The sequence below is a fragment of the Microtus oregoni genome, unplaced genomic scaffold (assembly GCF_018167655.1).
Source record: "Microtus oregoni isolate MIOR12 unplaced genomic scaffold, Mior012 000010F_ref0000083, whole genome shotgun sequence".
NCBI classification, from domain to species: domain Eukaryota; kingdom Metazoa; phylum Chordata; class Mammalia; order Rodentia; family Cricetidae; genus Microtus; species Microtus oregoni.
This window is the reverse complement of record NW_024543069.1, coordinates 54,599,007-54,613,056: the sequence shown is the minus strand read 5'-3', so window position 1 is coordinate 54,613,056 and position 14,050 is coordinate 54,599,007. Positions and strand designations below refer to the sequence as shown.

Here is a 14,050-nt window from a genome sequence, read left to right as displayed (position 1 = left end):
GAGAAATACGATACTCATGGAACATGGCAGAAACCTGCCATGGATTTTCCTCCACATGCCCAAGTTTCAGCTACACTGAACACGGGATTCCTCCCTCTCTCATCAAGACTTTTCTTTTTCCACATTCCTGTGTCGTGGGCCCCTTCATTTTCCATGAAATCACTCTTTATTTGATGTAACCCTTCCTTCACCTTAGAGACAGAGTTGGGGTTCAGTCTTCTGAGTTACCAGGGCATTCTTCACTGATCTCTCCTTCCTAATTAGTTGTGTGTTTATTTTTTTTTAGGAGAAAAATGAATCTTTTTATTTGCTTTAAAAAGTTTTGGGTTTTTTTTAATTAGCCTAAAATGAGTTGGGTTTTATTATGACCTTTGTCAAAAAAGATTTTGGGTTATTATTTCTCTTCCCTGCTTTTTCCTCACCTCTGCACTCCCTGTACTATCTCACCCCATGGCATCTCCTACTTTGTGTCATATGCAGCCTTGGGTACCCTCATCCCTTTCTCTACACTTCTTGTTCCCTCTTTGGGTTGCCTATCTGGTTTCATAGTCTATACCCACTCTCACAAGCCAATACCTACATACATACAACATTAAACATCTGATTACACGAGAGAACATGTGAGTTTTGTTTTTCTGCATTTGGGTCACCTCACTTAATATGCCTTCCGGGTCTACCCATGATCCTGCAGTTTCCTAACTTTGTCTTTGAAATAGCTGAGAAAATGCATACATAGTCATATACGTGACATTTTCATTATCCACTTTCCAGCAGATGGGCATTTAGGCTGGGTGATATTCCATTGCCATGGTACTTAGTGCAGCGGTAAGCATGGATTTGTGGATGACTCTGTGGCAGGAGAGAAGCCCTTGGGTACATGGCAAGAACTGTTTTTTTCTGGGTCATATGGTGGTTCTAATTTTATTTTACCATATATTTGTGATTCTATGAATGTTTTGAAAGTACTTTCTTAATTTTTGAGATTATAATTTAATTATAACATTGCTCTCTATTCTTTTTCTCATTCCAGACCTTTACATATACCCTTTCCCCATCTTTCAAATCCAAGAGCTCTTTTTTTTCACTCATCAGTTTTATGTGCATTTATCTACATACATATATATTCCTAAATCTACCCTGTGGAGTCCATATAATGTTTCTTGTATGTTTGTTTTCAGGACTGAGCAGTTGGCACTGGACCACCAGTTGGTGTGCGCTTCAGTAGGGAAGGCCGCCTCTCCCACTCCCAGCTTTCCTTGGCTGCCTTTGTGTAGGGTTGAAGCCTTCTGGATTTTTTTCATCCACTTTGGCATGTTCCTTAGTGTCACCCTTTTCCAGTTCATGTTTGGGCAGTCATGTTGGTGAGACTTTGCAGATGTAGCTTTAGATGTTACTAGAGAAATAATCTCTCATCAAAGTCCCTGATCTTAATCATATGATCCTTCCACTCCCTCTTCCACAGTGTCTCCTGAACCTCAGGTGCATGAGTGTTTTGTACATGTGTCCTTTAGGACTGTGCTCCAACTCTGCATTTGGATGGCTTGTGGCTGTCTGTAGTGGACAGTGGATTTCCTCTGTTGCAGCTCAGATAATTGCACAGTTTTACATTTCCCCCAGCAGTGGACAAGGCTCTCATCCCGACAGCCTTGTCATCATTTCCTGTCATTTATTTTCTTGATAATACTCAGGTTGACCCAGATGAGATAGAATTTCAAAGGGGTTTTAATTTACATTTTCCTGGTTGCTAAGGATATTGAACATTTAAGAATTATTTATTAGACATTAGTGTTTCTTCTTTTGAGTACTGTCTATTCATTTCATTAGCCTACTTATTGATTACATAGCTGTATGTTTTTTGTCCTTAATTTTTGCAGACCTTTATATATTCTAGATACCAATGCTTTCTACATACCAAGCCCTGCTGGGAAGGAGCTGACTGAGACTCTCCCATTCTGTAGGCTGTCTTTCCTCTCTGAAGACAGTTTCCCTTGCTGTGCAGATACTTTAATTCCATCCATTTCCACTTGTCAATTCTAGGGACTATTTTTTTGTGCTGCTAAAGACCTGTTCAAAAAGTGCTCAAGTAAGCTCACCATGCTTTCCTCTAGCAGCAGAGTGTCTTAAGCTTTAAATTAAGGTCTTTGACCCATTTTGAATTGACTTTTGGTCAGGGTGAGAGATTTCTGTACATCATCAAATTCATTTTGGGTTCAGGATCAAGACAGGCAATGCAGATAAACGAACAAAACTAACGACATCCATATGTTCTTCTACGAAAGCCCCATCAGTGCTGGTTAGCATATTGTGATTCTCATGATAATGTTTTGAGGAAAATAACTGACTTCAAATACTAAAAATCAGAGGTAGTACCGCATAGGCAGCTTGTCTTCGGTAGAGTTGGCTACATTCACGTCACCTAATTTCTACAAGATTATATTAGAAAGAATAATAGAAATGACACCAGCACTGATAATAGAAAGATGAAGAAATTTCACAGGATTATCATGGGAAGCAGAATGGAATAAAATACACATTTTTTAACAGCCATAATAAATACAGAAAATAGCAAAGAGACAATTTAATGATTTTTAAAGCTCATCAGAAGAACACAATCTATGAATTCCCCTAATCAAATAGTATGTATGCTTAGTAAATCTTCCCCTCTCATGCTTGTGTGAGTCTAAAAGTTATTGATTTTCTAGTTTCTATTATAGAATGGCTATAATATTGGGTACCCTTTCCAATATTTTAGATTATATGGTGTTGCTTTAATTTTTAGGTTCCATTAACTTTCTTGAAGCTTCTATTTTTAAAATTCCTTTTGTGGTTGCCAATTACAAAGTAAATAGAACCTGAAGCTTTATGCTTTCTGCGTTTTATTTTGTACCTTTCTATGTAAGTCTCCTTTCAGCTCTGTTCCTATGGCCTTCAAACTTGGAAAAGAAACACCAGTTATTTTCTTAGTGACATTAATTAAGTAATATGGATAGCAAAAAAAAAATCCAGGAAATCAATTAAGAACAATGTAAACTCTTAGCCAGAAAATCCTTTCATCTAAAAGGAAAATGGAGACTATGAGATTTCCATTCTGGAAAGAAATAAGAGTTAAAATAAGGTTGCTGAGTTTTCCCAGAAAACCTCTAACAGGGAACATTTATGATATATCATTTTATCAATACCTGTGGCTGTAATCTTCAAGGCCCCATTCCAGAGCAGGATGTGGTGATGGGGACAGCGGTACTTCATTCTCGGCCCACCCATCATTGGGAAGCAATAGGTCTATAAACAAGGAACAAATAAAGCTGTAGTAAGCCAGAGGGAGAACGATTCAGTGCCTACTTTTGTTTCAGTCCATCTCTCAGACACATAAACCAACTTGGAAATCAATAAAATTTCACCTGGAATGGAAGGTCTCACATGAATGCTCCCTGACTGAGATGGCCAGTGCCTTCTAGAGTGTATGCATGTGACCTACTCACTGGCCACTATGACATATAAATCTCCACCTCTCAACAACCTTTTCTTACCTGTGAAAACCTGGTGCTTAAATATATCCCTGATCTGTAGGAGACTCATAAAACATGTCTTTTATGCCTTAATATTTTTATAATTAAGGTTTTTTAATTAAGACTCTGAAATATAATTTAGGCATTTACCTGAGTGAGAAAAAGTATGAAGAAAAAGCCTTGAGACCCTGTATACTCATTGTTTGGAGAAAGCATGGGAGAAAGGCCAACTTTTTGTATCTGTGCTGTAAGGTCTTGTAAGCAAAAGACTGGAGTCTGAATTCGTGGTTTCCTACTGAACAAAACATGGCATTCTTCTACAGGCTCTTCATAGTGGAGAAATAACATGTACCCTGATCTTCACTGTTACTATTAAGAAATGAGTTCTGATGAGACACTGTGGGTTAGACATTATGCTAATCATATTGTTCACTCTGAACATCCTTTCATTTATTACAACAAAATGACTATGGATTAGAAGAGCTGAAGATCATATCCTTTTCCCTAAATGGCTCCCGAAACCCTATTGATAAGTTGTTAGACTGAGCCTCTGTCTGGACTTCAATGACTACAGGACATTCTTCTTCCATCAAGTTGCCACATCTATGACATCTGTCTTTACCTGTCAATGTTTAGTTCTGTGCACTACTGGCCTAAAATAAGTCCTGCATCACCTCTATCCAGTGCCATTATTGTGAAGACAGCTATCTATTGAGCTAGCAAGCTGTAATCTATTCATCAACAGTTCTCTAACTAGACTGAAGGTAACTTCTTCTTTGTCTCCTCTTTTGTCTCTTTCAGAACTGTTAAGAGTCTTATTATAGCCATCATTTTCACTTTTATTGTGTTCCTAGGGTCTAGCTGTTTTCCTCAGTGTGGTGATGGGAGCAGAGGCCAACATCATGTTAGTGTGGCTCTGTGTACAACATACTCTGTTGAACTTTCTTCTCTTGACCCTGACACCTTTGTTAAGCTCTGCACACGTGAACAAGCATAGAATTCTAATCTCACACAAATAATGTTTCTGGATTAACTGACTATATGAGTATATTCCCAATACACAGGCACCCACACACATCCCTGTGAATGCTGATAATGTATTTTCTAGTCCCTAAGTTATTGTCAGTTTAATGTCCCTCTTTAATTACCATATTATGTTTTTTTGTCTTGTGGAGTCCATATAGTCAAGAATAGCAGAGAGATGGATAAAAAAAAAAAAAAGCATGGCTTTAAACAGGATAAGAAAGCTATGGCCCTGGTCTGAAATTAGCTCAATATTTGTCCTTTAAATAAAATGTTGTTGAAAATAGCCACACTCCTTATTGGTACACTTATTGTAGTTGTTTCTGCACTACGATGACCAAGTCGAAAGAGCTTGATGACCCTGCTTCAGACTCTTCTTAAGGGCAATAATAGTGCTGCAGCACTGTACACACGCCTGCCTTCCTGATGGTATTTGATAACATAAAAATATCAATCAACATTAGTCAAACTGAGAAGGAGAATTCAATGTTCAATCATCATTGCAGAGGGCCTCCTGAATGGATGCAGAGCTGGATGGACTCTGACCCCCACAAAAATAAACATGAGGGCAATTTTATTATTTCTTCAAAACCCCACAGAGAACATGGATATAGTGGGACAGGGCACAAAGTGGAAATGTTGGATTTGAAGTAGGGAGGGAAGACCTAACAGTGGATGACGGGAAGGATGTGGGCAGTGGCTCACCTGAGCTGTTATCCGAGCTGGAAGCGGAGACAATGCAGGCAGAGTGTAAAGGAGTGGAGGGCAAGGGGAGAAGGGTCAGACCAGAGGTGGCTGTGCTGAGACTCCCTCCATCAGCATGAATCCCAGTGCTGGTGCACCTGTCCAGACTGGCCAGAGGCCTAAGCAGCTTACAGAAAGCCCCAGGGACACAGCCTCCCTCCCGCTGCTATCCCAGAGCACCACACTTCCTCCTCAGGAGGCCCAGCTAACAATTTTCCAAAACAAATCTGAGTTTTCTGCTGTTCCTATTTTACAAATGTTATTCTAAAAAATTCTTTTCTGTGTAACAGCTTGAAGAGAATAAAGAATAAAATGTAGAGCAGACTGTGGGCAGTATGTACTGCTATTACAGAATGGGATGGAACCCAGTATATCTATCAACTGTGGGCAAACTGTGGGCAGTATGTACTGCTATTACAGAATGGGATGGAACCCAGTATATCAACTGTGGGCAAACTGTGGGCAGTATGTACTGCTATACAGAATGGGATTGAACCCAGTATGTCAACACAGAGCCTTACACACACAAAGACAAGGAAAAGGGGAAGGAGGCCAGTTGATGTTTTGACTGTCCCAGTTTCTCTCCTTACTAGACATTACATTGTGTCAAATCAACCTTGTTCTGCTAAATGAGGCCCTTTTAAGTCAGTTAACCCCATCACAGTTCACAAGTCTCTGTCATGTAGCAACTTCACTGGCTCTGAAACTCAGGGACTCTTGGAATTTCTCAAAGTGCAAAATGTGAAGACTTGAAGAGAAGCAATGGCCATGCTGAGCGCAGGATGACAGTATTTTAATTCTAGAATCTTCATAAACCCTCTAAGTCAGTTGGCTTACACGAATAGTAAGCTTATCAGCTGGCCTCTAACTGAAACTGCCGTGAGTCCATGCTACACGAAGCTGGGTCTGTGCAACTGGGCGACAGGGTACAGACACCCCGGGATCTGATATTAGGCAGACTTTATTTCTTTCAGGCAGACAATGGTTAGCTGCCTAAGAGGCTTATGGCAATGACGTAGCCAATCTCGGTTACTCTCTTACAGTACCACACTACTCCATAGTGGACATTACCAGGAATTTTCTAGTGCAGATGGGAACGGTCTTAAAAGAGCTGGGATTTTCACACAACGTGGAAAGTCAAGGTAGGAAATGAGGCAGGCACCTGGCAGTGGGTTTTAGTGACTTTGTTCATTGTTGCTACTGCTGTTTCCTTCTCATTGGCATGAAAGCCGCTCTGTCTGCATCTATGTTTGAGAAGGACGAGAACATGGAAAAATCTTCCCAGAGATTATCTGTCATTGCTATAACCAACGAACTCAATTTTTTCAACACAGATAGAAAGCATAAAGAGTTCTAAGGATGTTTCTGTGTTCTACAAAGGAAGTATCTTCCTCCCCTGCTTTATGGACAGTAGAAGTGAAAGTCTCAAGATCTGTCCAGTTTACTTAAGGTAAGCCAAGACAGACTGAGTAATTCTTTTTATCTGGTTACAATGTAAAGTTAGCATTTCATAGACATTCTTAGGATCAGGTAGAAAGACTTCCATGTTCCGAGGGAACAAGAGAAGGTAGGGACTTTGCCGTGGCTGAGATGAACCAAAGCCAGGGACAGGAATTGAAGCCAGGCTCCGGGTTTATCAAATATGCATAGTGTTGGGTAAATTATTTATGCTCCCAGACCTTCTATATCTCCACCTGTAAAATGAGGCTAATAATATGACACACTTTGAATTTGAATGTAAATTGCTTAACAATATATCTAACAAACAGCAAATACTTGAAATAGAAACCTTGCAGAGGTATCCCTGCCCGCCTCCCCCCCCTGCAACATCTCATTCAGATGAAACAGTCTAATGCTGAGACAATCTCAGATTCACAAGTTCATTCTGATATAATAACATCAGAGTTTGGGATTTGTTCCTGTGCCATTATAGTTTGGTGACATCTGATGTGTCTTAAAACACAGGATCGATGGTAGAATGTTTATTGCAACCACTGCATATGAGGCTGTAGAATGTTCAGTGATATGTAGTATGTTCATCATGTGCTATAAATTGCGGGGAAAAAAATCTTAGAAATTACCTATGGTAAATTTCATTTTACTTGCATTTTATGCATACATATTTGCATGAAGAGAATATTTGAAAGATCTACATAAAATGTTATTGATTAGGAGCCATGATAGATAGAGGAATGAGTAATATTAAATTTTCTTTTTAATGCTTTCCTCTAAAATTCTTACAATGAATATGTATGTATTGCTTTTGCAATATAAAAAGTAAAAGCTATTAAAGAAGAAGAAAGAGGGAGATAAAACAAGTTTCTGGGTGACCTGGAGTGTAAGCTTGAAGGAACAATGAAGAAAATCCAGTAGTCCACTTGCAATGTGATCCATTCCAGTCATAAGCGAGTGTGTCATCAGACAACAACAGTCCAGCTGCCACGTCTGGCCTCAAGCTGTGCTGTTCCGCTACTTGTCACATCCATCTCGGACCCAAGCACAAGGCTGTGAGCCACATCTCGACCACGTTGTGGTGTCATGGAAATCCATGCGATTTTGAAGAGGCTTGGTAACTTTCAATGATAAAAATGATCTTCAAAAAACTCACAGTTTGCCATCTTTGATTCTCTAGCCATGGTTTGTTTTAAACAAAATCCTCATGTTTGGGGCAGCAAGCACAGAAACTGTCACTTAAACTGGAAGCCTTGCCAGGAATCCGATTCACAAGTTCTGAGTCAACGCTCTCACCCAGCCCTCAGTTCGCCTGACTCAGAGTGACAGAGTCTGCACTTCGCCTAATGAACTTGTCTTTGTCCCTGATACCTTTCTCTCTTCTAGTGAAAAGCCGTTTTTGTGGCTTCGTGCCCGATTCGAAGAGAATGGAAATGGAGAGACCTTACCTTTCCTTCTATTTTGTGGACTGTAAGTGCCAAACGGATACAATGGACTACCATCATTTCGCCTGGAGGTGCTCAGAGCTTCTTGACAGTTCTCAAAACTTGGCCTGGAAAGCACCCCACAGTCTGTAGGCTCCTAGGGACAGAAACAAAAATTACATTTGAAAAGTACATTTCAACTTGGACAGTCGAAGCGGAGTGCAACCATGGATGGCCCTCGTCAGAAGCCCCTTTCGAGTCTCTAGCATGTACGTCTTCATTCAAACATCTTTCAATGTGACATAAAGAGCACGGGCAATGTAGTGTTAAGGATTATGAGTGCTGATAGCCAACACAAAAGAGGATTAACTTTATTATTCTTCTCCCCCACTTACAACTGCCTTCTTTCAAATTCTCTTCCATCTGGGAGTACAGCTTGTGGCAGTGTCAATATGAGAATACAGTTCATGCCAAGGGTGTTTCTCTGCCAACCAGCTGGTTCCTCTCTCCCTCTGCCACTCTTTCTCCCTCAGTAAGTGCATATGCTCTAGGACAAATCGGTACCCAAGCAGTGTTTGTCACCAGAAAGCCACGATTGCGTCCTATTGCAGACCCCAGGCTTTGGCCGGACGCTAAAGCAAAGATCTATGGCAGGGCCAGGCAGAGGTTCTCCCGAGAGCCTTTTTTTCTTCTATATTTCTCTTTCCCGTTCAGATTCTGACAGTCAGTAAACAAACCCACAGTTCCCTGCAAACTGCTGCCTCCAGAATAACACCCCACAAACCATCCTCCGCAGGTGCTGCAGAGGTAGCAGGAGGTAGCTGACGACAGAGAACTCAGATTTTCAAGCGGACTGTGGCATAGCAGGCTGTCTTTCGCTCTTGTTCCTATTATTTGCCTCCCTAACAGATTTCAGGGAAATAAATGATTTGGAAGCCATTTCATAGCTCTTCTCTTGGCCATTTGTGAGAGGCACATGCCGTAAACACAGAGCTACTCCCCGAGCTCCCTCCTCCGGAAAGCATTTGGCTGAAACACAATGCATTTGATTCTACTTTGTCCTCTTTAGTTACAAAAAAAAAAAAAAAGAAAGAAAGAAAGTCAGTGTCTAGCTAAACAAAATATTTGAAGCATTTGGTTCTATTCTGTATCCTAAATAATTAAAATGTTTTCAGCTGCAGAAGGCTATTAGCTTTTCAGGAGGGTTCCTAACACAGTACTCGCACACATAACCATGTTGCCCTTGGCTGCTGTTGTGCAGGTACAGGAGACCAGTGAGTCCTAGCTTAACGCTGGAGCCCCAGCAGTCAGGTAGACGTAGGGCTCGCCTTGCACTGCCTTGTGTTTTCACTTCACAAGAACAACGAGAACAAAAACAATTTTTTTTCTGCTTTCCTAGCTCTTTGATAAATGACACAATCAATATCCCAACAACTGATCAGTAAGCAGCCTAATTAAAGCATCCAGCCTGTAAAACAGAGCTGTCGTGGAGGCCTCCATTAGTGTCCCAGCCAATAAAAAATATAATGGATTTTTAAACATGTTCTGCCTCTGTGAAGATGAGCTGCAGCAGGGAGGAAAATGTTTTAGGAAAGAGAAAAACAAAACCAGGTCATAACCCATTTTTAAATATCAAGTCTCTAGGCACAAACAGAATCACAATTCAACCTGAAGCTCATCCTTGAAAAAAACACGCTTCTGTTCAAAATGATTCTGATTCAATCAAGAGCTCATTATGTATTCTTCCTGAGGTTCTCATCAAAACTGTTTACCTATCTTGTACAACTGGGTAATGTGGGGGAAAAATAACAACTTTATATTTTGACTTTTCTTAAGTAGCATCTTCATTTCTTTTCAATATTGGTATAATGTTCCAGCAATTATGCTGGCATTCTTGCCAAATCTAACTAATTGATTTGCCCTGATGTGTGAGCAGTGCTTAAACCTCCTCTGGGTTATGGATGCGTTTCTATGGACCAGGGAGTACTTGCTGTTCTTTGGGAGAATAGACGGGAAGCCACTGTGCACAGCACACACTGTGCACAGCAAATGCACGACACGGTCAGGCTGATCCGGGAGCTCTCATAGCTGATTTTTTTAAATTAATAAAGATAAGCTATGCATTAGGCTTCTGACTTTGAGATCCTTTAATCTTCATGGCTACCACAACGATTCTCTATAGCTCAGAGTCCAAACGCCTGCTCATTTCCCATGGAAAGCACGTAAATATTGTGGCAAGAAAATGGAAAGAAAATTAAAAATCCTTGTTTAAATGTCCTCATAAAAATTGCTTCGTGTAACAGTAGTTCCTATTCCTGATCGATTCCCTGGTGAACTGTATTAACAAGACACGTCTGAGGCTGGGAATGAACTGAAAGGTGATACTTTCTTCGGATGGGATAATGCTGACCACATTCCACTCTGGACTATGGAATTAAAGACGGAGACACCACAGTAAAGAAAAGTGTTGACAGCGAAGAACCCCAGCTCCGTGGGCCAGGGTATGGTATCCACCACTGCCATTCATATCCACGGCCTTTTAGAAACAGACGTGGAATGGGGGAAGAGGAAAGGTAACGATACCTCTAGTCTATTAAAGACATACTCATTCTTTTCCCTTTTTGCTTAGCTTGGCCTCTGCATGAGTTCCTTTAACAAAGGTACCTCAGCTAAGGAAGAAGAATGGAAGGGGCTGCTAAAGGAAGCTATCGTACACAGATTACATGAGAAGGGGTGACTGAGTCCTCCCGGATTCCCTTCTTCACATCACTTTCCAATCCCAGGACTCTACAGGAAGGACCAAAGTACACCAGACAGGCTCTTTTCTCGTGTTAGGAAGCAGTAGATGAGGGCATTCAAACTATGTACCCAAGTGAAGCCCATTAAATATTCATGAAGACTCTGTCACTTAGGTAGACACACGTGTGGAAAACAAGCTCATTCATTATATATAGTCTTCAGTAATTGGCCAATTTACATTTCTTTAACATCTACAAGGTTATACACAAAGAGTATAGGAGGTACAGTTATTCTCTCCCAATAGTTGATAATATAGCAAAGGAAGAGATGGTCTATCATTTCACTATTTCAAGACCACCCTGTTAGATGAAGTGGGTCTCAGATGCAGCTTTTCCATTCATTTAGCAACATTTACTGGGAGCCGATCACATTTGGAGAAATGAAGCTCTAACGGTGGATAAAACAGGTACAAGTATCTGTTTTCTATACATCAAGCGCTTACATTGGCTGTGCATTTTCATGGTTGGGAAACAGCAAATTGAGGGTTTTAGCACAAGTAATCTGCATATAACACAAGGAGATCCACTGACAGATATTTCATTTTGATAATCTTTCATTTTTAAAATTTGGTTGAACTTACTACTAACACTAATGTGTGATATCAGTTTTCCAAGTAGTCCATCTCCTACTTTATATAGTGTAACAGAGAAACGTACTTTGGCCTTAGATACTATCCTAATATCATGATGTATAAATGTGATGATAGTTTGTCCATTTGTATGAACCGACTCATTTTTCCTGAAGTAATTGTTAGGAACATTTAATACTTAATCTTTTAAAACACTGTTTTAAGATCAGCTTTGTTTATAATTTTGTGTAAATGAAATGTTTGGGTATATCAGCATTTAAGAATTATTTTATACTCTTTTTATATTATATTATTTTATATTAAAGTTTATATTTAAGGGGGCATTTTCCATTCTTTTAAAAAGCACAATTATTAAAAAAGAAATAAGACTTCCATTTTTTAATAAAATAAAATGCTCAACAGATCAAACTTTAACTTAGTTATACCGCAGGACTGTATTAGCTATGTGTAGATTATAGGAGAGAATATAGATATTTAATTATATCCTAATAATCTTCACAATAAACACTGTATACGTCCATCTGACCAGGAACTTCCTAAGGTACAGGCATTGCTAGCATACCACCAAAAGTTGTATTAAGAAGGATGCTTTTTTAGTAAGTTCAGAACCCCTAGGAATTTCTGAACATAAGCCCTAGTAAACGCAGACCGGTAATATTTGATAAATGATTTACTTTATATGCATATTTCATACATTTTTATTATATCTAAAATATACAACCACCTGTTTCTTCAATATATCCATCTGAGTATGTCTGGACCATACTTTCCCAAGGACAGACTCAATAAATGTAAACCTACCACATGTGTGATTGAGTCTGCATATTCTGGTGACCATTTGAGCCATCTCAGGAAAGTCAAGAATGGTCTCACCTCCTGTGGTCTCTCGGGCCTCCTCAGTATCACCAACTGGATCATGCCACGGATGTTTCCCTCCATGGACATGGACCTCCTCAGGGTTTCCATGGCTTCATGGTTGGGCTTGCCCAGAAGAGATTCCCCATTCACAGCAACCAGCTGGTCATTCACTCGCAGTCGGCCATCCTGGGGCAGAGGGGAAAACAGCGTGAGACGAGAAAGCATGGTGATGACAGGTAGCTGGTGGGAGGGAAAGTTCAAGCACGAAGAAGAGAGAGTCAGAATGGAGGCGGTTCTGGACCTAGTCGAGCAGTCACAAATACGAACAATCACGATTTGTGTGAAAGGAGTTATTTTTAGAAGTCTTAGAGCAGAGAGAATTGTAGAGCTCAATAAATATCAATAAAAATGTATTAAAAAGAAATCAGAGTTCTGAGCTGCAATAATTTAGACATGTCTGATATTTTTTATCTAAAGCTCTGTCTGGCAAACATACGAATCTAGCACACTTCTGCGGTTTGTTTTGGTAAATACCCTATGGGGACTCGAGGAACCCGGGTTAGGAAACAAAGGCAGTAGCTATCTCCCACACGGAGGGTTTGCATTTTCAGGCATGGAAAGACGTGCTTAAAAGCTGTGCGCTCGAGAGTATAATGCCTCTCTTAGCTATCACTGCTAGCCTACTGAATGGAGAGAACAGATTCCTCATATAATTGTCTCTACCTCAAGCACAGACTGACTCATCAACACATCAGAAGAACACAGATGTGTGCAGTGAAGGACCAAATTGTCCTAATACCTCTGGCAGGAAAGCTTGACAAAGGGAGGGATTCCCAGACTTTTTCCCGGGATGTTCCAGCTAATAAACATTTTCGTCTAGCCCTGCTAGAAGAGAAGCCTTTTACCATTAAAGTTCCAGGAATCCCATGTGTGGAGAGTCAGCCTCACTCTTCTTCCCACTTTTCTTCATTCAGAGTCACCTTCGGCCAGAAGCCTTCGGTCAGTGAGGTCTCATCAGTGGCTGGTGAGCTGGGAGAGCAGCTCTTCAGGAAGCCCCTTCGGGCAGACCACAGTGCATCCCCTCCCGGGGAGAACGGTGTTTACAGGGTTTATAGACCGCTGAGTGGAAACTGTCCTATGCTACTTGACATGCAGAAAGTCAGGTTCAAATATAACTGGGAATCCTGTCCTGCTGCTGACGTTAATACATTTCACAAAAATAGAAGTGGGTATGCACAGTTCTTTACTTTTCCAGAGACTTCTTCCATATCTGCCTCCTGCGATGCTCACAGACCCAAGTTAAGGAGATTCGTGTTTTTATAAAATTTTCTACAAAGTAATCAGAATCGTGAATTCTAATTCTAATTTGCCTAGGTCACTATAGTACATTGGATGAGACTCACGCAAGCTTAGTTTTGTGAACTTTGGCCCTTCAGCCCCTTTCACTTCATGGCGTCAGTATAGTTGTGCAGTGCTTAACTAAATGCAAAAAAAAAAAAATCCTTGCAGTAAAAGGTAACTGGGATAGAAGTTCAAATGAACAGAATATAATGCAAAACTGAAAAAAAGGGAAAAAAAAACTCCCTGAGAAATGACCAAAACAGACACACAGTATAGGCTGGAAGCTAGTCATTGAGCCTCAGAGAGAAAACCCG

The 14,050-nt window shown here is 40.4% G+C and overlaps 1 protein-coding gene across 2 annotated transcripts in view; it reads right to left on the bottom strand.

Annotated features, from left to right (window-relative positions):
• Pard3b (par-3 family cell polarity regulator beta) overlaps positions 1–14,050 on the bottom strand; it is a 1,021,419-nt gene that overhangs the window by 425,414 nt on the left and 581,955 nt on the right. For both annotated transcript variants that reach the window (XM_041659081.1, XM_041659082.1), the window contains exons 12-14: positions 12,411–12,581; positions 8,174–8,306; positions 3,180–3,279 (exon numbers count right to left, since the gene is read on the bottom strand). In XM_041659081.1, the coding sequence (XP_041515015.1) occupies positions 3,180–3,279; positions 8,174–8,306; positions 12,411–12,581 (404 nt within the window). The remainder of the gene's footprint in view (positions 1–3,179; positions 3,280–8,173; positions 8,307–12,410; positions 12,582–14,050) is intronic.